At 55.1% G+C, this 21,884-nt stretch overlaps 1 protein-coding gene across 7 annotated transcripts in view; it reads left to right on the top strand.

Annotated features, from left to right (window-relative positions):
* The window catches only part of ARHGAP27 (Rho GTPase activating protein 27), a 79,552-nt gene extending 60,965 nt beyond the window's left edge, over positions 1-18,587 (top strand). For 4 of the 7 annotated variants that reach the window (XM_039504195.1, XM_039504193.1, XM_039504192.1 and 1 more), the window contains 9 exons: positions 1,466-1,570; positions 3,994-4,092; positions 4,902-5,001; positions 7,477-7,602; positions 7,806-7,904; positions 8,803-8,880; positions 11,920-12,054; positions 14,388-14,493; positions 16,336-18,587. In XM_039504195.1, coding sequence (XP_039360129.1) covers positions 1,466-1,570; positions 3,994-4,092; positions 4,902-5,001; positions 7,477-7,602; positions 7,806-7,904; positions 8,803-8,880; positions 11,920-12,054; positions 14,388-14,493; positions 16,336-16,513 — 1,026 coding nt within the window. In that variant the 3' untranslated portion in view covers positions 16,514-18,587. The remainder of the gene's footprint in view (positions 1-1,465; positions 1,571-3,993; positions 4,093-4,901; positions 5,002-7,476; positions 7,603-7,805; positions 7,905-8,802; positions 8,881-11,919; positions 12,055-14,387; positions 14,494-16,335) is intronic. The other 3 variants (XM_039504196.1, XM_039504198.1, XM_039504197.1) reach the window with 2 other exon arrangements.
* The last annotated feature ends 3,297 nt before the right edge of the window (positions 18,588-21,884 follow it).

Below are 21,884 nucleotides of genomic sequence, written 5' to 3'. Positions count from 1 at the left end.
ATACTCGTGGCAATCTCGGTGTCCAGTCCAGGGGAGGGTTGAATTACATTTTTAATTATGACCCATGAGCATCAGTTTAGAATTTCAACCTCCCCTCAGTGCACACAGATCTCCCGGTGACCTCAGTAGAAGGCACAAATGAAATAGTTACCAATGACAAGTCAGCTGTCATCACTGAGCTTTACCCCAACCCCTCTCCCTGATGTGATTACTAGGGGCCGGCAGAGTTCATTCTTCTCTGAGCATTCTGCAGACTCACTGCAAAGTCACACCCTGCTTATGCTGGGGTGGTTCACTCTGCAACCATGAGCAGTAGAAATATGATTGTTTTGTTTTTAATAAAAGCTGAGATGCTGCAGAATGGGAGAGAGTTCTGGCACCTCTTGTGGCTTCATCCCAGGTCTTGTGATCTTCGATGTTTTTCTTAAAGCCCCAACTCCTGCAAACATGATTAGGTGTAGGGTGATCACATGTCCTGTTTTTAAAGGGACAGTCCAGTTTTTTGGGACTTTTTCTTATATAGGCACCTATTCCCCCACCCCCTGTCCTGTTTTTTCACAGTTGTTGTCTGGTCACCCTAATTAGGTGAGAATTTCAGCTTTCAGTTTTAAAAAAAGAAGTTTCTACTCTTGTGGTTGTGGAGAAAAAGCTGGGAACACAACCCCAAATGGCTCCAGCACCCAGAGGCAAAGAAAACCCCCCCACAGTAGTAGTAGTATTTTAAACTCATGGTTTTTAAGCCAATTCGGATGATTTTTTGGAGCCTGACTCATGATCTTTGCCTGCTTGGGCTCAGTGATGCAGCAGATATGCTGCAGGCCCAATCAACACTCTGAGCCCCCAGGGTTTGAATCCTTTGATCTATGCCAATGGAATGAAACCGTATTAACCTCTGATCGGCTTGTTTTGGTACAACTGACTCTGGGTGAGGCACTCGGTGGCTGGGAGCCGAAAGGCCTAGATTCTAATCCCTACTCTGTGTTCCCATGGCATGGCCTGACTCCTGCTGGGCCTGTCTCCATTGGCCAGCACTCCTGATGGCCCGTGGCCGTTGGAGTGTGGAGGGGCTGCCCTCTGCCAGCTCAGATGGAAGGAGGAGCTGATCGGGTCCCCTCATCCAGGGTTCTAGCCACCTTGTGCTGGGTCTGACACCGGGCTGGGTTCCCCTTCGTACCTGCAGCCACGTTGCCTATAGAGAGAGACCTGTGTCCCTGGCAGGAACCACACCAGAAGGCTGATGGCAGGAGGGCAGGACAGCGCTGGCTGTACCTGCCTCGGTCCGCCCACTCCCAGCTCTGAGCCTGATGGAAATGCCATGGACAGACATGGGACCCCTGCCCACATGGCTGGTTTTATAGCTCACATAGAGCAAACGTTCTCCACCCTGCGACAGCCTTGCTGCTCTGCTCCTCTGAACAGAGCCCAGCGTCTCCCTGGGCGTGACCATCCTCTTTCCTTCCCCCAGAAACACCCTTCCATGCTGACCACGCCCGAGCATACTGTGAATCTGCGGGGGGCTGCTGTGTCCTGGGCTCCCAAAGAGAAATCCAGCAAGAAGAACGTTCTGGAGGTGAGTCCGCTCAATGGTGGTGTCCCCAGAGCTGCAGGGCCAGGTTCGGGGAGAGATGTGTTGCCTTGGTAAAGAGGCTAAAACCACTGGAAACACCAAGGCCTGGTCCGTGTGCAAACTGGGTTAGTTAAACCCACGCAGACCATGTGTAGATGCTTACTTGGGTTTATCATAGAATCATAGAATTCGAGATCAGAAGGGACCATTATGATCATCTAGTCTGACCTCCTGCAAGATGCAGGCCACATAAGCCAATCCACCCACTCCTTAAGCAAGCGACCCCTTCCTGTGCAGCGAGGTAGCGGTGGGAGGGGTGGGGCAGTGGGGAATCGTGACTCCAGGCCTTGACTACGCACCCAAGTTGGCCTGGTGGAACTAAAATGTACAGGCCCCCTCCCACCCCAGTGAGGACGCAGTTATCCTGAGATAAAGGCACTTCTCCTGGGATAGCCAGACCGGCAGGATGGGGAATGAGCTATGCAGATGCTGGGCACCGTTATTCCAGCGGAACTGCGGCCGCGCTAGGGGTTGTACCAGTATAACTATAAGGCGCATGGGGATCATATCCACAACGGACACAGTTACACCAGTACGAGCACACCAGGCCTCCCTGGCCATTGCATGACCCTCCGCTGGCTGCTTTTCAGCAAGCCCAGTGTATCTGTTAAATAAGACGTGAGTGGCCAGGGGCCGTGTGCTATTGCCGAGGGGCAGCCAGACTTCAGGGGAAAGGGAGAATTAAAAAGTGGTGTCTGCTTCCCCTGCTGAGCTCCGTCAGCAGGGCCCCTCTGCACACAGCAGGGCAGGACGGGCCGGCCCCCTTTGCCAGTGCAGACAGCAGGCTACTTTGGGACGGCCAGGTCAGCCGAACCCCGGCTCTTTCGGGCTTTGCATTGGAAAGGAAACTGCCAGCCAGTAACTCTTCACGCCTGCACGGGACAGTGGATGGGACTGGATGTTTGTTTGGGCTGCAGCTTTGAGCAAACCAAGCCGGGGGTTGGTTGTTAGGGAACACTTCTACTGCAGTAGCACAGAGGGGTTGGCCAGCTAAATCCCACCATACTGGGGGCTGCGTATCCGGAGCACGTGGCTGTCCCCACCCAAGGAGCTCACAACAGGTGGATGAGACAGACCGGGGCGAGGTGACACACACTGGGATCACTATTCTAGCCAGTCAGGAGCAGCGATCACAACACCCCGCCTGCCTGGCCAGGTTGCGGGCAGAGCTGGAAGACTCCTGCTGCAGAGACGGCTTAGAGATGCAACTAAATACAGGGGGAGACCTCAGTGCAGAGCCAGGGCTTAGTCGGAGGGAGTCCAGAGCAAAGGATCCGCCCCTAGAAGCCAGGCATCTTTCCCTCAGGACCTGTGAGCACCGAAGACAAGGGCTGAGCCTGGGGGGAGGGATCGCTCAGCGGTTTGAGCATTGGCCTGCTAAACCCAGGGTAGTGAGCTCAATCCTTGCAGGGGCCACTTAGGGATCTGGGGTAAAAATCTGTCTGAGCAGGGGGTTGGACTAGATACCGCCTAAGGTCCCTTCCAGCCCTGAGATTCTATGATTCTATGTGGTCTGAGTCAATGGGAATTTGGGGTGCCCAAGGCAGGGGCAGCTCTAGGTATTTTGCCGCCCCAAGCACGGCAGGCAGGCTGCCTTTGGCGGCGCGCCTGCGGGAGGCCCCCGGTCCCGCGGATTTGGCGACGCGCCTGCGGGAGGCCCCCGGTCCCGCGGATTCGGCGGCGCCTGTGGGAGGCCCCTGGTCCCGCGGATTCGGCGGCGCCTGCGGGAGGCCCCTGGTCCCGCGGATTCGGCGGCGCGCCTGCGGGAGGCCCCCGGTCCCGCGGATTCGGCGGCACGCCTGAGGGAGGCCCCCGGTCCCGTGGATTCGGCGGCACGCCTGAGGGAGGCCCCCGGTCCCGCGGATTCGGCAGCAGCCTGCGGGAGGCCCCCGGTCCCGCGGATTCGGTGGCGCCTGCGGGAGGCCCCCGGTCCCGTGGATTCGGTGGCGCCTGTGGGAGGCCCCCGGTCCCGCGGATTCGGTGGCGCCTGCGGGAGGCCCCCGGTCCCGCGGATTCGGTGGCGCCTGTGGGAGGCCCCCGGTCCTGCGGATTCGGTGGCGCCTGTGGGAGGCCCACCGAAGCTGCGGTACCAGCGGACCCTCCTGCCTGCCGCCCTCCCGGCGGCGCTTGGCCTGCTGGGGTCTGGAGCCGCCCCTGGCCCAAGGAGCAGAGACCTGAGCTGTAAAATTGCACAGAAGTCAAGGCCAACACATGTGCATGTCTCAGCCCAGCCCACTGGTGCCTGATCGCTGTTGTGCCATGGGAAGAAACTGCCCTTCTCCCCTCTGGCCCCTCTGGAGGCCTGTCCCATCGGGGGCTGCATGGCGCCTGCTTTACCCCAATAACTCCCGCCCTGCTGCTTTCAGCTGAAGACCCGCGACGGTTCCGAGTTCTTGATCCAGCACGACTCTGAGCCCATTGTGGCCACGTGGCAGAAGACAATCGCCGACAACATCAGCAGGCTGGTGAGAGGGGCTTCCCTGGGCGTTTTGGTAGCGCTTTCCCCAGGCCCTGGCCCTGGCGGGAGCCTGAACCCAGAACCTCTGGGCCAACCAGCAGGAGCTCTGGGCTAAAGTTCCAGGATCAGGCCCCTTTGTTCAGAAGACCTTTTACACAGTCCAGCCCCCAGATGGGGACAGAGACCCAGATAGGTGGGTTACACACCACGCCCCCATCCTCAGCACTGCCGCTGGCCCTACCCTGACCACCTTCTCCAGCCCACTTTCCCTTCTATGCCCATCTTCTGCTCAGCTCTGTCCCCTCCGGGAGGTTTCGTCTTTAGGGTCTGGCGTCGGCATCCTGGGACCAGCTTTCTCACGAGGTTTCCAGCACTTTGGCTGCTGTAAACACCCTGCCAGCTGCTGTCCCCCTGGGAACGCAGCACGGCGGGATTGGTTTCTTTCTTACCCCAACCTCAAAGAAATTTGAATTTTGAGCAAAGTTTCAGGTTGGCTCCTGTTGCGGTTGCATCCTCTGCACGGCAGTAGCCCCTAGGCCCCGGACCCCAGCGCGCCAGGTGCTGCACAAACACAGAACAAAAGCCCGTCCCTGCCCCAAAGAGCTGACAGTCCGAGGATCTGTTCTGTCCAGACTGATTTGTGGCCCATCACTTGTGTGTGGGGGTGGGGGGGGATTTTTCCATTATCCGCTGTCTCCCTCCCAACCTCCTCAGCCGTGTCTAGCAGGCTCCGGGAAAGCACCGCGCCTCCCACGCCTCTGAGCTCCTTCGGGGCCTTGATGGGACAGAAGCGATCTGATGCCATGTCTCCCTCAGTCCACAGACCTTCCTACTCCCGACGAGAACGGAAATGTTGGGGACTTTGGAACCAAGGAGAGACTGGGAAACAACAAAGATGAAGACAAAAAGAATCCAGGTGAGTGGGTGAGATCTGAGCAGGGCCGGCTCCAGGCACCAGCCGAGCAAGCTGGTGCTTGGGGCGGCAGATTCCAAGGGGCGGCTTCCGCCCAAACCTTTTTTTTCTTTTGTGCTTCGCTGCTTCCGCTGCCCCTGCAGGTTTTTTTCTTTTTGGTTTGCTGCTCCTGCGCCCTGTAGGGGGCGGCGGCGCGGAGGAGGGGAGCTGCTGGGAGCGGTGCCAGGGCTGCAGCAAGCCCGGCACAGCAGCCCGCATCCTTCCCTGCCCGCCCACCGGAGCCCTCCCATCAGGCGGTGCGGGGAGGGGCTGCATGGCGAGCGCCCCGCTTAAGGAAGCCCTGGCCGCCCCCTTCTCTCTCCCTCCCCCCTCCGCCCCCGCTAGCTGGGGTGTGCACACCGCTGCCCGGGGTCTGCAGGGCTGGGAGTCCCCCTGCACCCGCGCTCCCGCCGCCCCGCGGGTATATTTTTTCTTTTTGTTTTTTTGTTTTTTCTTCCCTTCGCTGTTCCGGCTGGCCAGCAGGCAGGTTTGTTTCATGCCCCCCCACCCCCTTCACTGCTCCGGCTGACCAGCAGGTTTCCTGGAATTCCCGCCCCCCACCCCCTTTGCTGCTCCAGCCGGCCGGGCAGGTTGGTTTCCCGCTCCCCCTCCCCCCCCCCTTTGCTGCTCCAGCCGGCCGGCAGGTTGTTTCTCTCCTCCCCCCCCCCCGCCTTTGCTGCTCCGGCTGGCCGGCAGGTTGTTTTTTTTTTTTGCTTGGGGCAGCAAAAAAGCCAGAGCCGGCCCTGGATCTGAGCAGGGCAGCCTGCTTGGGAACAGCCCAGGGGCCTGCTCTGGCGCAGCCTCCAGGCCGAGTCTGCCTGGGAGCTGCTGGTTGTGCTGCTGCTGAGCTCGTTGTCTGCTCAGCTCAGTGCAGGCAGTGCTGCATTAACTACCCAGTGTCCCTGGTAGGGTGCAGCTGAGCAGCAGTGTAGATGCGCTAGCAGCATGCAGCGAAGGCGGAGGGCCAGGTTCTGTGCTGGGACACAGCCCAGGTGTGGGAGTGCTCACCACCTGGAGCCTGGGCCAAATGGCTCCTCGGGCAAGTTAGAGCAGCCTCTACATAGAGCAGCCTTCATGGGGTGACTCTGCAGCCCCTGATCTCTGGAACCCCACGTTCTATGGCTGTTCCCAACCCCCGCTTGCCCAGGCCTTGCAGTGGGGCAGTGTAGGGTGGGTGTAACTTGGAAAATTCTCCCCCTGCCTTGGAGACTTGCATACAGCCCATATGTACTGGCAGAGCAGGCTGCAGCATCGGCCCCGTGCTGCATTGCAGGGCCAGCTGGCTGAAGGGCACAGATGGCAACACGAATGCGAGCTGGGTCCCCCACCTCCTCTGGCTGGTGTGCTCAAGGGCACGTCCTGGCATGGGAGCGGGACGAGGATGGGTTCAGTAGGCAGGGATGGTGCTGGCACCTGGCAGCACCAGCCTTGGGGTGGTCACGTCCCCGCAGCAGGACTCTCTCTAACATGGAGTTTTCTTTCTGGTATGAAGCAAAGAGGGGCAGTGCAGCTGGTCACCCAGGCAGACTGAGAGCAGAGTGGGGAGCTGGCAGGGACAGCGCCAGCCTCGTTCCAGTGGGGGGGGGGGGTGAGGTGGACTAGACAGAAGATTAGGGAGGCTGTGCAGCACTGCAGACGTAAGGGTGACAATGCCATGCCGTGCCACCCTTCGCACTGGGAGGGGACCTACGGGGAAGGCTAAGCCACATTTTGGGGTGGCTGTAGTCCCCCCAGCACTGCCTCTGGGAGCTGGTCAGCTGTGATGGCCGTGGGGTGGCGATGCAGTAGGATGGCGCTAGTTAGGGGTGGGGGGAGGCCGCAAGAGGCAGTGAATGGGGGGTGATGGACAAGTCCATTTGCCAGGAGTTTGTGTCTCCCAGCAGGCAGGTGGGCAGAGAGAGAGAAGCCCACGTGTGGCACCTGCAGCTGGCAGGGACATGCCCTTGGGGCACCACCCCTGTTCATGGGTCTCAGATCCCCAAGTGACAAGGGCAGGAACAAGCCCATGTAGCAGGGCCTGGGTGTTCATCCTGAAGGGCTCTGAGATCCCCGCTGCAATCTCCTGCGTTCGAAACCGGGGGCACTTCAGCAGATGCTGTGCAGACGCCACAGAGCTGGACTGTGCGGGCGTGAAATCCCCTGCTCCTCGGCCCTTGGGGCGAGGGATCCAGCTTCCCCCAGAGGAGAGCAGGAGATAGGGGACACCCTCTTCTTCCCCTGCTGCTGCACCCGCTGCCCAGAAACTCTCCGCCAATCCCCAGCTCTCCCTGCCGGGGTGGCTGGGAGTGGAGGGGAAGTGCTCCTGCCGTCAGCTGTGCTACATCCCATTTGGGGGCTGCGGGGGGAGATTCCTTGTCTGTGCCCAGAACGATGCCTGTCTCCTCCCTGCTGGGGCCTCTCCTGGTCTCGCGGTGAAACGCTCTCCCTTGTCTCCCGCAGCCTCCGGGCCGGCGGCCTGTAGCCTGGGCTCTGAGAGCGACACCAGCAAAGTTCGGAACAGGCTGCGAAAGCTCCTCCAGAAACGGCCCCCTCTGCAGTTCCTGCGGGAGCGAGGGTACATTAAAGGTACAGGCTGGGCGGGCGCTTTCGGGGGCGGGTGCTTACGAGAAGAACAAACCCAAACCTTGCAGCCACAAGCAAAGCTCATCCCCCAGCACAGCTGTTTGGGGTCCCCAAACTGGCGATCCAGGGGGGCAAATCATCCTGATCCCCTGGCAGAGCCCCGAGTCACCTGCCTAAATGTCTGGGTTTGTCGGTTTGTTTTTCAGACCAAGTGTTTGGCTGCGCCTTGCAAGCGCTGTGCGAGCGGGAGCACCGCACGGTGCCGTGGTTTGTGCAGCAGTGCATCCAGACGGTGGAACACAGAGGTATCCTCTCCAAATCCTCCAGTAAAGACAGGGGGCCGAGAGAGCCCCTAGCCAGCCCCTTCCAGGCTCCCAGCCCTCGGGGAAGCACAGCCCCTTCTGCACTGAGTAACCCGCCCTGCCTGCCCCATCTCTGGCACTGCGGCCCCTCCCAGCGTTAGCTGGTGCCTCGGGCCTAGATAGGCTACAAGAAGGGGCTGCAGGCTCGGGGGGGGGGTTAGTTTCCCAAGAAGCATCCCACAAACTGACTAATGGAGCAGCTAATTGCTGTTAGCATCTGGCTGCTGAGGCTTGGTTCAGTCTGGGTTTGTAAAGCAAGCTGCTGGGTGTGTCTGCATGTAGCCCTAGGAGAAGCAGAACAGAAAGCAGCACAGCAGTTTCTAAACTGCTTTTCTTGACTCTCTCTTTCGAATCTGCGTGGCCCTGCTCCCCTCTCGGTTTCTGCCGCAGCCGCTGCAGACCTGGACCTGCCCTGCTGCATCCCAATGCATTGCTCCCTCCCCCAAGGCAGGCTGCAAGTGGGAGCCGTGTCTGGGGCACGGAGGGCCCCTGCTTCTCGAGTACCCCACTGCATTCTGCTTTGTACGGAACAGGCCCAACAGAGCTTGGGGTCACACTTCCCAGTGTTTAGCACCTGCAGCCTGGGCCAGGTTGGGTGCTAAGCACCCCTGGAAATGCAGCAGTAGGCATCAGCACCCAGGCCGCTGAGCACTTGTGCAAATCTGTCACATCCTTTTGAGAATGCGGCCCTCCTAGCGCCTATGGGCATGACGCGCTCTTCACACTGGGCTTGCTGTATGTGTGAATCTCTGTCGCAGCGTCTCTCCAGCTCCTTGTTGGCATATTCCCGTTGTCCAGCTGCGGGGTGACTAACTGGTAGTTTTGGTCCCTGGTCTAATAGGTTTGGACATTGATGGACTTTATCGAGTAAGTGGAAATCTGGCAACTATACAGAAACTGCGCTACAAAGTGGACCACGGTAGGCCTGCTTTCAGCGGGTTAGCTGTAGCTTTTTTACCATCTAATATCTTTAAATAAAACAAGCCTTTGACTTTTTAAAATCTTTTTCTAATTTAGAAAGGTGAGAAGATACAGAATCAGGTAAACTGGTAATGCTTTGAGAGCCTGTTGGTCATTTGTCACCAGAATAGCGTGTCCCCAAGGTAAAAAGGATGTTGAAAAATTGGAGAGAGTTCAGAGAAGAGTTACAAGGATCATTCGAGAACAGCTGGTTGGAAGTTTTCCAATGAAACGGGAGAGTCCCTGGAGATCTCTCTTCCAGTTCACTTTTTCCAAAATGAAAACATTCATTTCCCTTTCATGGAAATTGAAAATTCGAGTTTTCATTCCAGGTTGGAATTAACTTTAAAAAAAAAAAAAGTGTCAGAATTTCCCACCGAACAGAGATTCGAAGTTTTAACAGCTCTAGATTCAAAATCTGGAAACCTGCCTCATGGAGAGAGCTTCTTTAGCCTCTCTAACTAGCTTATGAAAGAGAAGGCTAAGAGAGGATTTTTTACTCCCAGCCTCCAAGGGCCGGCTCCCAGTTAGACACCACAAGACATGGTCCCATTTTAGAAGAGCTCTGCACATTGAGCTTCTCCCAAAAGGAGTGAAAGTTTCTGAGAGCCAAAGGCTCTTTAATCCTGCAGACAAAAGTACAGCAAGGTTCAGTGGGTGGAAGCTGAAGATAGAAAACCCCAACTGGAAATTGGGTGCCCATTGGTAACGGCAAAGGTAAATAAGCATTGGAACAACTGCCCTAAGGATGCGATGGGTTCCTCCTCGCTTGGAGTGCTAAGGGCTGGCGTTTCTCTCTCTCTCTTGCTCAACGAGAGGTTAACAGGCTCAATGCAGGAATCTCTGAGGCTTTCTGATCGTGTTACACAGGAGATCAGACTAGATCTTCATGGTCTCTTCTAGTCTTAAACATCTGTGGCTGAGATCCTGTGCCCATTGAAGCCAATGGGAGTTTTGTCATTGACTTCAGTGAGGGCAGGATTTTGCCCTATGAGTCTCTGTTGGTTGTAAGAACTGCCAAGTAGAATGTGGGATAGAATCTGGGCCCCACACCTCAGAGCCTGTGTTCTGTCTGAACACACAAAGTGAGCCAGTCTCCACAGGGGGCTCTTGGTGATCTCCTGCCAGCTGGATACTAAAGGGTTTTGCCAGACTAATACGGGAGAAGCAGCTTGTTCCTGCTCTGTCCCCTTTTCTCTTCCCTCCCTCTTAGCGGCCCAAGGGTTGGCATTGGAGGGGGAGGGAGGTGGCCCCTAGCTGTCTCTTAGCAGCGCAGACGCACCTCATGAGCACTGTGGAACCAGCGGGACCCTCCTTCAGTTGGGTTTGTAAGAACTGGGGGAGAAATCAGTGTCAGGTATTGCAGCAGTGATGGTAGCAGTAGCATCTCCCTGGCTCTGTTCAGCCAGAGGTGAGCCGTGGATTGCAACAGCGCCGAGAAGATCAGGGCCCGACTGCACTAGGTGCTGCACAAACACAGAATGAGGCACTTTTTAGATACTTTGCCCACAACACTTACTGGGATCACTTAAGCCATCATTGAATTGCAGCCACCTCTGGGGTAGAATTTGGTCACTTGCTTAGTTGTACAACTGCCCAACAGTTATGGGGCAGGAAGTGGAGAAGAAATTATCCAACTGAAACTCCATGAGGAATTTAAAGAGACAGTGTGATTACAAACTACCTTAAGTTTACAGACTAACAAATTTTTTTTGCATGAGCTTTGAGAGCTCAGAGCATTTTACTTCTGTTTTTTTTTTATGATAGACTCACTAACTGCTACTACTGAAAAAGTGTTTACAGGTTTCAGAGTAGCAGACGTGAATTTTTTTTAATTTGAGCTTGTGAGCTGTAGTTAGTTAGTTAGTTAGTTAGTCTAACTAATTTGTTAGTCTTTAAGGTGCCACAAGTACTCCTGTTTTTTTTAGTGTGATTACAGGAGTTAGCAATCCCTGTAACCCTATTCCTCCTATCGAAAGAGCTGTGGGGCTAACACACGGTGGGAAGATTGGTTTTATATCTCACTTGAAAAATGGAGCACTTCCGTAGCACAGCACCCTTAACACACACTAGGACAGTCCCGGCTCAGGGTGTGTGTCTACACTGCAATCCAAGGTGTGAGTGCAACACTGGTAGACATAACTGTGCTCGCACAGCTAAGTACAGCCATGTAGATATGGTGGCACAGGCTGTCTAAGCAGACCGGGGACCCTACGTACGGACTCGCATTGCTAGTCTCTGCTGAAGCCTGTGCCATCGTGGACACACTGATGTTTTTAGCCATGCTAGTGCAGGTAAAGCTGGAGTGTGTATGTTTACACGTGCAGCAATAGCACCTCAGATGCAGTGTAGATGCACCCTCCGAGGGAAGTCAGCCTGCTAATGGATCACCAACATCCCTGGAGTTTCTCTAGAGATCTCCTGTCCGAGTGCTGAGCGTACCCAGCCTGGCTTCGTTTGAGAGCTGACGAGGTTGCAGGCAGTAAATTGTACATTTAATCCTCCTCTGTTGTTAAACTCTGTGAGGTCTCCAGTGATGCAGAGACAACTTCCAGGAAATGGGCTCCACCAGGGAGGGCCAGCATTCTACTCCTGTTTGGATTCACAGAGATTAAGGCCAAAAGGGGCCATTCATCCAGGCTGACCCCCTGCTAGCACAGGCCAGACACCCTCGCCCCATCACCCCATGTTGAGCCCAGTAACTTGTGTGTGGCTAAAGCATCTTCCAGTCTGAAGCTGCGGACTTCGACTCTCCCCCTTCCTTCAGTAGCTTGATCCAGTGGTTAAGCCCCTCGCTGGTAGAAATGTGTATCTGACACTTCCTTCCCCCTTTGGGCTACCGAAGAGCACACTCACCTCTGTGCCCTGAGCTTGCACACGTGTGTGCACATCAGGGCCCAGGACTGCCTGACTTGACATAGGTCCATACATGGCATGGAGCAAGCCCCTCCCACCCCAGTATCAGACATTGGCTAACCTACCTGCCTCCTTCCCGCAGATGAACAGATGGACCTGGATGATGGCCGGTGGGAGGATGTCCACGTCATCACGGGGGCTTTGAAGCTCTTCTTTCGGGAGCTGCCAGAGCCGCTCTTCCCATTCAGCTACTTTGACAAATTCATCACTGCGATAAGTAAGGGACAAGAGAAGCCACGGCCTGTCTGACACCTGCAGTGTGGGTGGCGGCCAATCCTCTACCCAGCAGGGCCGTGCTCATTTGGATTTCCTGAGCCCCAAAGCCGGGCCCCATCTCCCCAGCCAAGACACAAGAGCAGACTCTGAAGGGATCTCTCCTATTATCATTAAGGGTACAGTTATGCTGTGGCTGGGAGGTGTGATGTCCAGTGTGAGTAGTATCAGAGGGGTAGCCGTGTTAGTCTGGATCTGTAAAAGCAACAAAGAATCCTGTGGCACCTTATAGACTAACAGACGTTTTGCAGCATGAGCGAGTAGGTAGACACACACTAGCTCTCTGCGAGCTAGCACCTAAAAATAGCAGCATGGACACAGAGGCATGAGTGGCAGCTCGGGCTAGCACTCCCGATGGCTCCATGTCTAGTTGGCAGCCGGTATCAAGCAGAGTGCCCCAAGGGTCAGTCCTGGGCCAGTTTTGTTCAATATCTTCATTAACGATCTGGAGGATGGTGTGGACTGCACCCTCAGCAAGTTTGCAGATGACACTAAACTGGGAGGAGTGGTAGATACGCTGGAGGGTAGGGATAGGATACAGAGGGACCCAGACAAAATAGAGGATTGGGTCAAAATAAATCTGATGAGGTTCGACAAGTGCAGAGTCCTGCACTTAGGACGGAAGAATCCCATGCACTGCTACAGCCTAGGGACCGAATGGCTGGGCAGCAGTTCTGCAGAAAATCACCTAGGGGTTACAGTGGACGAAAAGCTGGATATGAGTCAACAGTGTGCCCTTGTTGCCAAGAAGGCTAATGGCATTTTGGGCTGTATAAGTAGGGGCATTTCCAGCAGATGAAGGGAAATTATCATTTCCCTCTATTCAGCATCTGGAGTACAGTGTCCAGATTTGGGCCCCACACTACAAGAAGGATGTGGATAAATTGGAGAGAGTCCAGCGGAGGGCAACAAAAATGATTAGGGGGCTGGAGCACATGACTTATGAGGAGAGGCTGAGGGAACTGAGATTGTTTAGTCTGCAGAAGAGAAGAATGAGGGGGGATTTGATAGCTGCTTTCAACTACCTGAAAGGGGGTTCCAAAGAGGACGGATCTAGACTGTTCTCAGTGGTACCAGATGACAGAACAAGAAGCAATGGTCTCAAGTTGCAGTGGGGGAGGTATAGATTGGCTATTAGGAAAAGCTTTTTCACGAGGAGGGTGGTGAAGCACTGGAATGGGTTACCTAGGGAGGTGGTGGAATCTCCTTCCTTAGAGGTTTTTAAGGTCAGGCTTGACAAAGCCCTGGCTGGGATGATTTAGTTGGGTTTGGTCCTGCTTTGAGCAGGGGGTTGGACTAGAACCTCCTGAGGTCCCTTCCAACCCTGAGGTCTATGATTCTGTGATCTCCCCAGGTACATACATGGGCAGCTAGCCCGAGCCACCGCCCGTGCCAGCACAGCGAACCAGCTCTTTTTAGTGCGTGTGTGTGTACCTGAGCTGGGTGGGGAATTACACCTGCCCCGTGTAGACGCATGCTAAGACATCATGGGTTTTGACCGAGAATGCTGGTGCCCACTCAGCACAGACCGCCGTTCTGGACACTTGCCATTCTGAAAATGGCTCCGTATTGTGGAGCCATCCAACCAGCTCTGCTTTCACAGCTGAGCTGTGATTTGTTGAGGAGATGCATGAGAAGCACATGAAGGTTAAAGCCCTCTGCAGTCTCTGTTTGAGGTACAAGGCCAGAGAGGTAGGACATGGGCCAACAGACCCAGCCTGGGTTCCGGGCCTGGTGCCAGAGCAGTGGGCTGAGAGTCCAGGCAAGGTTTGAACTGCTGATCATAGGAGTAGCTTGGTACAGTCACAGCCTTTCATTGGCTGCATGGCAAACCCAGAGCCACACCAGAGAGAAATGATTTCTGGCCCACAGGCTGTCCTGGACCAGGATGTAGCACCAGCCAACTGGGTTCCCTGGGGGAAGATGTGATTTCTGTATCTAGCTACTTGTCAGACGGTCCCACGCCCCGTAATGTCTGAGCACAGCAAGGGCATGAGTGGATTTATCCTTGGAACTCTGAGAGGTGGTGGGGTCCCTGGGCAAATCACGTAGGGGCAGATCCTCACCCGGTGGGAATCGCTATAGCTCCAGCGATGTCAATGGAGCTGTGACAACTTGCACCAGCCCCACATCTCTCCTGGAGGTCACATGGCCAGTTGGTGGCAGAGCCAGGCGACAGCCAAGATCTCCTGAGTCCCAGTCCAGGGTCTCCCGCCCCTGCACTCTGACGCCCAGTCCTGATGAGGTGGAATGACCTGGTTTTCCATCTGGTTTTAGAAATACATGACCAGGCGAAGCGCAGCAGGTGCATCCGTGACCTGGTGTGTTTCCTACCTGAGGTCAACCGTGACACCATGAAGGTTCTCTTCCAACACCTCTGCCGGTGAGTTCTTGCCCTGGTACCCAGGTCTCTTTGTGTGCACGGATCTTCGTGCTTTGATCTGCACAGTCCCCAGCCATTCATGTAATTCTCCTCCACGTCTGAACACGGCCATCAGGAGCAAGGGAGGCCAGAGATCACTGCTCCTGCCTGAGCACTAATCCTGCAGGTCTGTGCCGCTTCCTTTCCCTTGACTCTCATTAGCAGTGTTATGAAGCGCTCGTCCCAGCCCGTGCCACCCTGTACCATGGTGCTGGACTGGAGTAGGGGAGAGAAGGCAGCATGGTGCTGATGGCTGTAGGGGCCTGGTGCTACCCTTGGCAGGTATATTGGGGCAGATCTTCCAGGGTACGGTGCAGTCTGAGGAAGCCAAATCTAGTGGCAGGGCCTTGGAAGGGGAGAAGGAAATTAAGCTACTGCTGGTTTCCTTTGTACCCACGTGCCTTTCCCTCCTAGTCTCCTCGGGGGGGAATTTTCACCCCTGGTCTTAGCATTGGCTCCTGGAAGACCCTTCAGAACTCCCCTGGCCATGCCCCTTATAGGGTTCTTCCTCAGCTCAATTGTTGTGCTTGGAGCATCCTGTGGGACTCTGCAAACCGCTCCCACCCTTCTGGGTTTTAACAGCCTCTCCCGCTGCAGGATGCTCAGCCGGAGTTGGGTGGAAAGGGGGGGGGGAGGGATTTTACTTAAAGCGAAAACAAAAAAACAATTGTTGTAGTGAAATGTTCTGTGGAAAATGTTGATATTTTTCTTTTTCAGTGTAAATTTGAATGGCAAAAAATTATGTTCAAAACCCAAAATATTTTGTGCCTCATTGAGTTATAATTTCTGTTCCCTTTCTCTTCTGTAGGTAGGGGTCTACTTAAATCATGGAGAAATCACACATTTTTCGCACGTTTGTCATGGCATAAATAGCTAATTTTACGGATGTGTTACACGTCTGCAAAATTTGCTACTTATGCCATGACCAACTCAAAAAACGTGATTTTCTCTGCAGCATTTCTCAAACTGGGAGTTCCAAACCAAAAGGGGGTTGCAAGCCCATTTTAGGGGGGTTGTGGTATTTCCACCCTTGCTTCTGTGCTGCTGCTGGCGGTGACGCTGCCTTCAGAGATGGGAGCCCAGCCAGCAGCTGATGCTCTCTGGCCACCCAGCTCTTAAGGCAGCACACAATTAAGGGTGACAATAGCCTACCATGCCACCCTTACTTCTGCCTGTTGCTGGCAGTGGCACTGCCTATAGTGTAGGGTAAAAAGCACACAGAAGACCAGATTTCACAGGGAAGACCAGATTTCACAGTCCGTGATGCGATTTTCATGGCCGCAAATTTGGTAGACTCCTGTCTATAGGCCCAGCTCCCTGGTTGGACTACATCTCCCACAATGCATTATGGTCTGCCCTCTTGAACAGAAGAGGCAGTACATCATGGGAGTCCCTGGCTATGATGCATCATGGGAGTTGTAGTCTGGTTGAGGAGCCTTGTCGCTGGAGGAGAATGGGATCTTGAGGCAACCAAATTACAACTCCTATAGACATTGCAGCAGAATTTTTTAATTGAAATATTTTGGTTTTCGGGCATTCACTTTTCTGTGGAAAGCAGACATGTCCTGTGAAAAAATTCATTTAGTCAAAAACCCAACTTCCCATCAGAAAACAGTGGATGAGCCCTGGGATCACTGGGTTCCTTCCTTTGCTTGTTGAGCCCTGATCCCCTGGCACTGCCATGCTGTGCTGGATTCACGCCAGGCGTGGTTCTGGTCTCAGCCCATTCCTGTCAGGTGCAGCATTCATCAGAGTGAGATGCCCCTGGCAGTTCCCAATGACTGGCTGTCCTTCTCCCTGCAGCGTGATCGACTACAAGGAGCAGAACCGGATGTCAGTGCAAAGCGTGGCGATTGTATTTGGGCCCACTCTCCTGAGACCAGAGACCGAGGAAGTAAACATGGCAATGCACATGGTCTTCCAAAACCAGATAGTGGAGCACATCTTAAATCAGTACAGCTACATCTTCCCAGACAGCTAAGCCTGGCGGCGAGCCAGAGCCAACAGTGAAAGCAAGGAGCAGAGTCCCTGGGCTGGACCGTGGCGGCTGCTAGTGTGTGACGCTGAATTGTCCCAGCCTGGACTACAGACAATGGTGGCGACAGTCCTTAATAAATTGGCAATGCTGACGCTGGACTGCAGCTGCCTGGGATGACTTTGTGCCATTGGCCACTGGAGCCATGTGACCAGTGCGCCTCCTTTAGAGATGGGAAAACAGAGTCCGAGAAAACAGGCACCAGATCGGTCATCCTGCAAAACACTCCTGCTCGCCGGGGTTGGTACCAGGCTGTTCCCCAGGAGAACGAACGGCCCCAGGGCCCCTGGGCTTTCGGCTGTCCAGCTGCTGAGAGGGGAGGGTCCTCCCTGGGGCTGTGCACTTTCACTTCGCTACAAGTGAAAGCAGCCCAGGCAGATACTGGAGAGGGGCTGGACAACCTACCAGATAGTGAAGTGGGGACAGCACGAGCTGCCTGCCCCATGCCTGCACCACTGGAACTGCCAGCAAAAGAGCTGCGCCAGGGCCCCCCTCCCACACAGCTCCCACCACCCTCTGGGCCCTGTGTGCCCGTCTGCCCCTCAGCCAAAGCAGCCCCAGGGACCCCCGAGCAGCACAGCATGTTATGCTCACCGCGCTGCCGCGCCTCCGCTGGGCTGCAGCCCAGGTGTCACGCCGCCTGCCTCCCTGCATGCCTGAGCACCTGCAGCCAGTGGGGGGTGACCCCTTCACGCCCCCGAGGTTGTTATAGTGCTGAGAAGCCGAGACACAGGTTTTCAAAGGAGCTCAGCTTCCAGGGAGAGCAGGAGCAGCCTTCCCCCCCCCGCCCCATGGGAGTGGCCGAGCACTCCCCTAAGTGCCTTGCTCTCCCCTCCCCAGCACAGTGAGCAGCAGCGTAGACCCCCCCATTGAGCCCAGTCCCACTCCAGGGCCGTGTCACCCCCAGCCTAGGCTGTGTTACTGAGATGGGAGTGGGCTCTGGTGCTAAGACAGCTTGGAGCCAGCGCATGCCAAGGAGGGGGCTGAAGTCAACCAACCACCCCCCCTTGAAAACTCCCCTTTTGTAATTAAAAGGAGCCCTCCCCCCTCCCCTCGCAGCTCACTCTCCTCCCGGGAAACCGCTCCAGTTCTGCAGGCTCCTGCCCATGCCTGGGTGAGGGGCTTAGTCCAAAGGCCTCTGGGCGTCTGCAGAGGCCCTGGGCCGTGCATTTAAATGGCTCACTGGCTGTTTTAGGGCATTGCCTGGACCTGCCCTGGTCTCCCTGCAGGTCCTCAAGTCACAAGTCCCGTCAATGCCGTGTCTATTATTTGAGTTACAGTCGCGCCCTGTTCTACTAGGCCCTACACAAACACAGTGCAGGCAGGGCTAGTGGGGAAATGGCCGTTATTTTCTGTGAAACAAGTTCACAATGTGATGGATTTTTTTTGTCAAAATTTTGTTTCCATTGGAATCAAAACATAATTTGTATGCTTGGGGGCTTTTTTGCACTTCTGCCCCCCAAAAACACAAAGGGGGGGGGGACGACCCAACAAACACTGACGAGGTGGTGTTTTGGTTTGAATTAAACTGAATGAAAGATTTTTTTTTATTTGAACTAAAGAGTTTTCATTGGCCAGCATCAGAGGATACCAGTTTTTTGATTGTAAACGTGTGGATTGTTCAACAAGCTGCTTTTCATTGAGAAAACACTGTCACAATAATCTCCCACCCAGCTGCAATTCTCTGAGCCGGGCCCTGCCCCAAAGCGCTCACAGTGTGACCAGGAAGAGAAACAAAGGGGATTTGCCCAAGTTCGTTGGCAGGGTCAGGACGAGAAGCCAGGTCTCCGGAGTAGCAGCCTGCATGGAAGGCGGAGAGAGGAGCCCAGGGTGCAGGAGGGAAGAGTTTGGACGAGGGTCCCGAGAGTCAGTCTGCATGCACATGGCTGGAATGTCAGCTGCAGTTGCAGCAACTCAGCAACTAGTTCTCTTAAGAAAGAGCCCGTTTGATTTTAGAAACCGGGAGTCCTCTCCTGTTATTACCCAGCATGAGGGACATGAAACAGGATCTAGTAAAATGGCATTGAGGTGAGTGTCAGTAGCCACGGGTGCTATGCCCAGCCAATAGCAAAGTCACTTGTCCACCTTCTGCCCAAGGTCAGACTAGGTGATGATATTGATCCCTTCGGGCTGGACAATGCCTGACTCTCTCTGCAGGAATTGCCCCCTGGCTCAAGGGCAAAGGCCTTTCTTTGACCGTGGAGCTGCTGGTTCTCTTCCAAATGTCTGGTTTCGCATAGGAGTGAAATCTGGATCGCCCATTAGTTTGTCTGGCTGTTCCTGTGTTTAGCGTGGCTCCTGGTTTTACTGATTAGCCAGCGGGGGTTGAAACCTGGCCAAGTACACGGTGTGACGTGGAGGAGAGTTTCTTTGGAGAGCAGGAAGAGAGCATGAGACTACCAGCCAAGGGCAGGGTGACCCCCAAGACCCAGTCAAGCAATATGGCACTGCCAAATGACACCAGCATGCCCCCAACCCGCCTCCCCACCAACACACACACAGAAGGAGTTTCTGTGATGCACATGGATGGGCCCACAGCCCTCTGTTTCTGTAGATGGAGCCACGGCAGGGGGGGCTCTCTGTGGGGGGGGCAGTGTGGCTCAGCGGACAGGGTGGTGTAGTTCCAGCCCAGCTTTGCCATTGGCTGCTGTCTCATCTTGGGCAAATCACAGCACTGCTTTGTGCCTCCGTTTCTCCATCTATCAAATTGGGCTAATAATAAAGGGCAAGATTTTTAAAGGCATTTAGGCCCCCACATACCTTTAAAAGCCTGGTCCAAAGCGCTTTGAAAGCTGCAGCCCAGCAGAAGGGAGAGAGCGCAATGCTCTCAGTGCCCGGCTGAGCGGGAGGCTTGCAGCAGCTGGTCAAAAAGCAAAGGGGAAAAAAATCCTGGAGAAAAGGTCAAATCCGTTTACTTTCAGTTTGGGCATTTGATGTGTTTTGTGAAATTTTTTTTTTTTATTGGCAATTTGTATTGAAATGGTTCATTGCCTGGTGACCAGTTTTGAAATAAGGAAGCGTTTGGTCGGTTCAGCCCCAGGGTGGGCTTTCCCTCCCCTCGGCCTCACCACCCAAAACAAAGGGAAACTTCGGCGTTTGGCAAAAATTCGTTTTGGAAAATTTTTCCTTTCAAAACCAGAAAACAAGCAAAGGAAAATTGTTGATTAAAAAAGTAAAAATGTTCACGAAAAACATCCCTGTAGCACAAAGAGGCTGGTGATGGGAGCACCTTTGCCAGCCGCGCCCAGCAAACGCCGTGAGGTGGGTGTTTTCAAAATACAATTTGCCAAGGGGAAGTAAGACTTTCCGAAGCTGTGTCTGGGCGGGCGGAGGGGCCGTGCACATCACAGGATCTGCCAGTATTAGCAACCCGAGCGGGAAATCTGTACAGAACACTTTGCAAAAGCTGCCTCTCTTCATCCTATGTTATTAGCATGAGCACGGCTAAGCCACTCTTCCTCAGTGTGGTGCTCTGGGAGCATTCGCCCAGGCAGAGCACAGCCACATGAAGCAAGCACGTGGCCTGGGCTGCATCCTTAACATCAGTGTTAAATGCTAACTAGCTGAATTCAAGCATGGCTCTGACACATCCGGATACAGCGAGGCCGGCTCGCTGACTGCCCCCAGGCGTAAGGGCTGGTGCACGGGGAGAATGGGGCTGAGGGACGGGATCTGCCAGCGAATGCTGATCCAAATTACGTGGGGTCATCCATAGATTTAAAGGCCAGAAGAGCTCACTGTGCTGGTCAGTCTGATCCCCGGCATAGCAGGGGCTGGAGAGCCTCTCCCAGGCCGTGCTGCAGCAAGCCCAGATGGTCAGGTTGTGCTAGAGAGCATTTTCCATCAGCCTCCTCTGAGGGCTCTGGAAATCAGGGCTGCCCAGAGCGGGGGGCAAGTGGGGCAATTTGCTCCAGGGAAGGCTCAGCTACAAGGCGTTGCAGGGCCTTAGGAGGTCAGGTCCTGGCGGGGCCTCCCCTCTCTGCTCCCTCTGCCGCAGCTCGAGGGCTAAGCAGAGCGGGGCTCCGGCTGTATTTGCTGAGGCTGGGGGAGAGGCTGAGAACGTTAGCCCTGAGCTATGGGATGATGAGAAAGGGGCTGGGTGGGCAGAGGCCCAGGATTGCAGTGAGTGCTTGGCTGCTGTGGGCAGGGTCCCTGGCTGGAGCCCGGCGCAGTGGCAGGCCCGGGTCCCTGCACTGGTGAAGTGGTGTGAGCCCTGAGACGGAGACAAGGTTCTTAACCCTTTACAGGTAAAGCAAGCCGAGAACTGACCAAGAGGGATTTTATCGCTAACTGGCTGGCTGGGTGTCCACCAAAGGGCGCTACCCCCCCCCTTTAGTTATCACAGTTGCCATGGTTACAAGGCAGCTCGGTGAGGCGCTGGTAGCGTCGTGCAGCACCACGTCCGGCGCCTGGAGAGTGATCCGGGATGCTGGAATCAGCTCACCACGGGGCCGTGACGCTGTGAATGTTGCTCAGTTACAGCAGAGGGAAAAGGCAAGCTGCAGCGAGTGGCTGTGGGAATTAGGGGTTAGGCTGCACCTCACATGGCTGGGCTGAAGTGACCAGCCATCCCGGTGCCGGAGGCTGAACCCTGGCTGGGCTGTGCTGGGAGCATGGCTGGGTGCGCAGCGTCACACCGTGCCAGCTGGTGGCAGAAATGCAGTGACAGCCCAAAGCTCCTTAGCTTTGCTAGCGTTGCTGTTACTTCCCCTGACACATGAGCTGCCTGAGCACTGATTGTCCGCTGCCTTGCAGCATGTGTGTCATTCGCCGCTGTGCAAAGTCAGAGCCAGGGTCTCTAAAGCACAGCTGGCCTGACCCAGGACCAGTCACGTGAGCGCAAGACATGGTAATAACGACCAGACATCAACATCCTGGGGAGCAGCAAGGTACCAAAAACCAGCAGGGTGACACCAGTGTGGAAATGGAGTGTGCAGGCTGAGCGGGGAGCTTGTAAAAATGTTGGCAACAGCTAAAAAAAAAAAAGACTAAATAAAGGAATTGAACTGTAGCCTGAAGACAATGGGCAATGGCAGTAGCCATCTTTACTAGGGGCAGCGTCACTCGCACGTGGTATGCTCAGGTGTGCTGGCGGGTGGCTGGCTCAGGAGCTCGGCAGGCTGGCGTGGAGCAAGCCCTCTTCCGCCCGCTGCCCTGAGTGCAGAGGAAGGGATGTTGGGCTTGGAGCACTGGCAGGCAAATTTCAGCTTGTCCATGAAGTGCTGCGTGGCCTGGATTACGGAGCGACATCTCATGTCCCTCACTGAGATGCAGGCAAGTACAGTGTCAACCCAGCCCTGTTTTATAAACACTAAAC

This window comes from Mauremys reevesii, linkage group 17 (genome assembly GCF_016161935.1).
Source record: "Mauremys reevesii isolate NIE-2019 linkage group 17, ASM1616193v1, whole genome shotgun sequence".
NCBI lineage: Eukaryota > Metazoa > Chordata > Testudines > Geoemydidae > Mauremys > Mauremys reevesii.
Note: the sequence above shows the minus strand (reverse complement) of the source record. Positions and strands in the feature narration are given on the sequence as shown.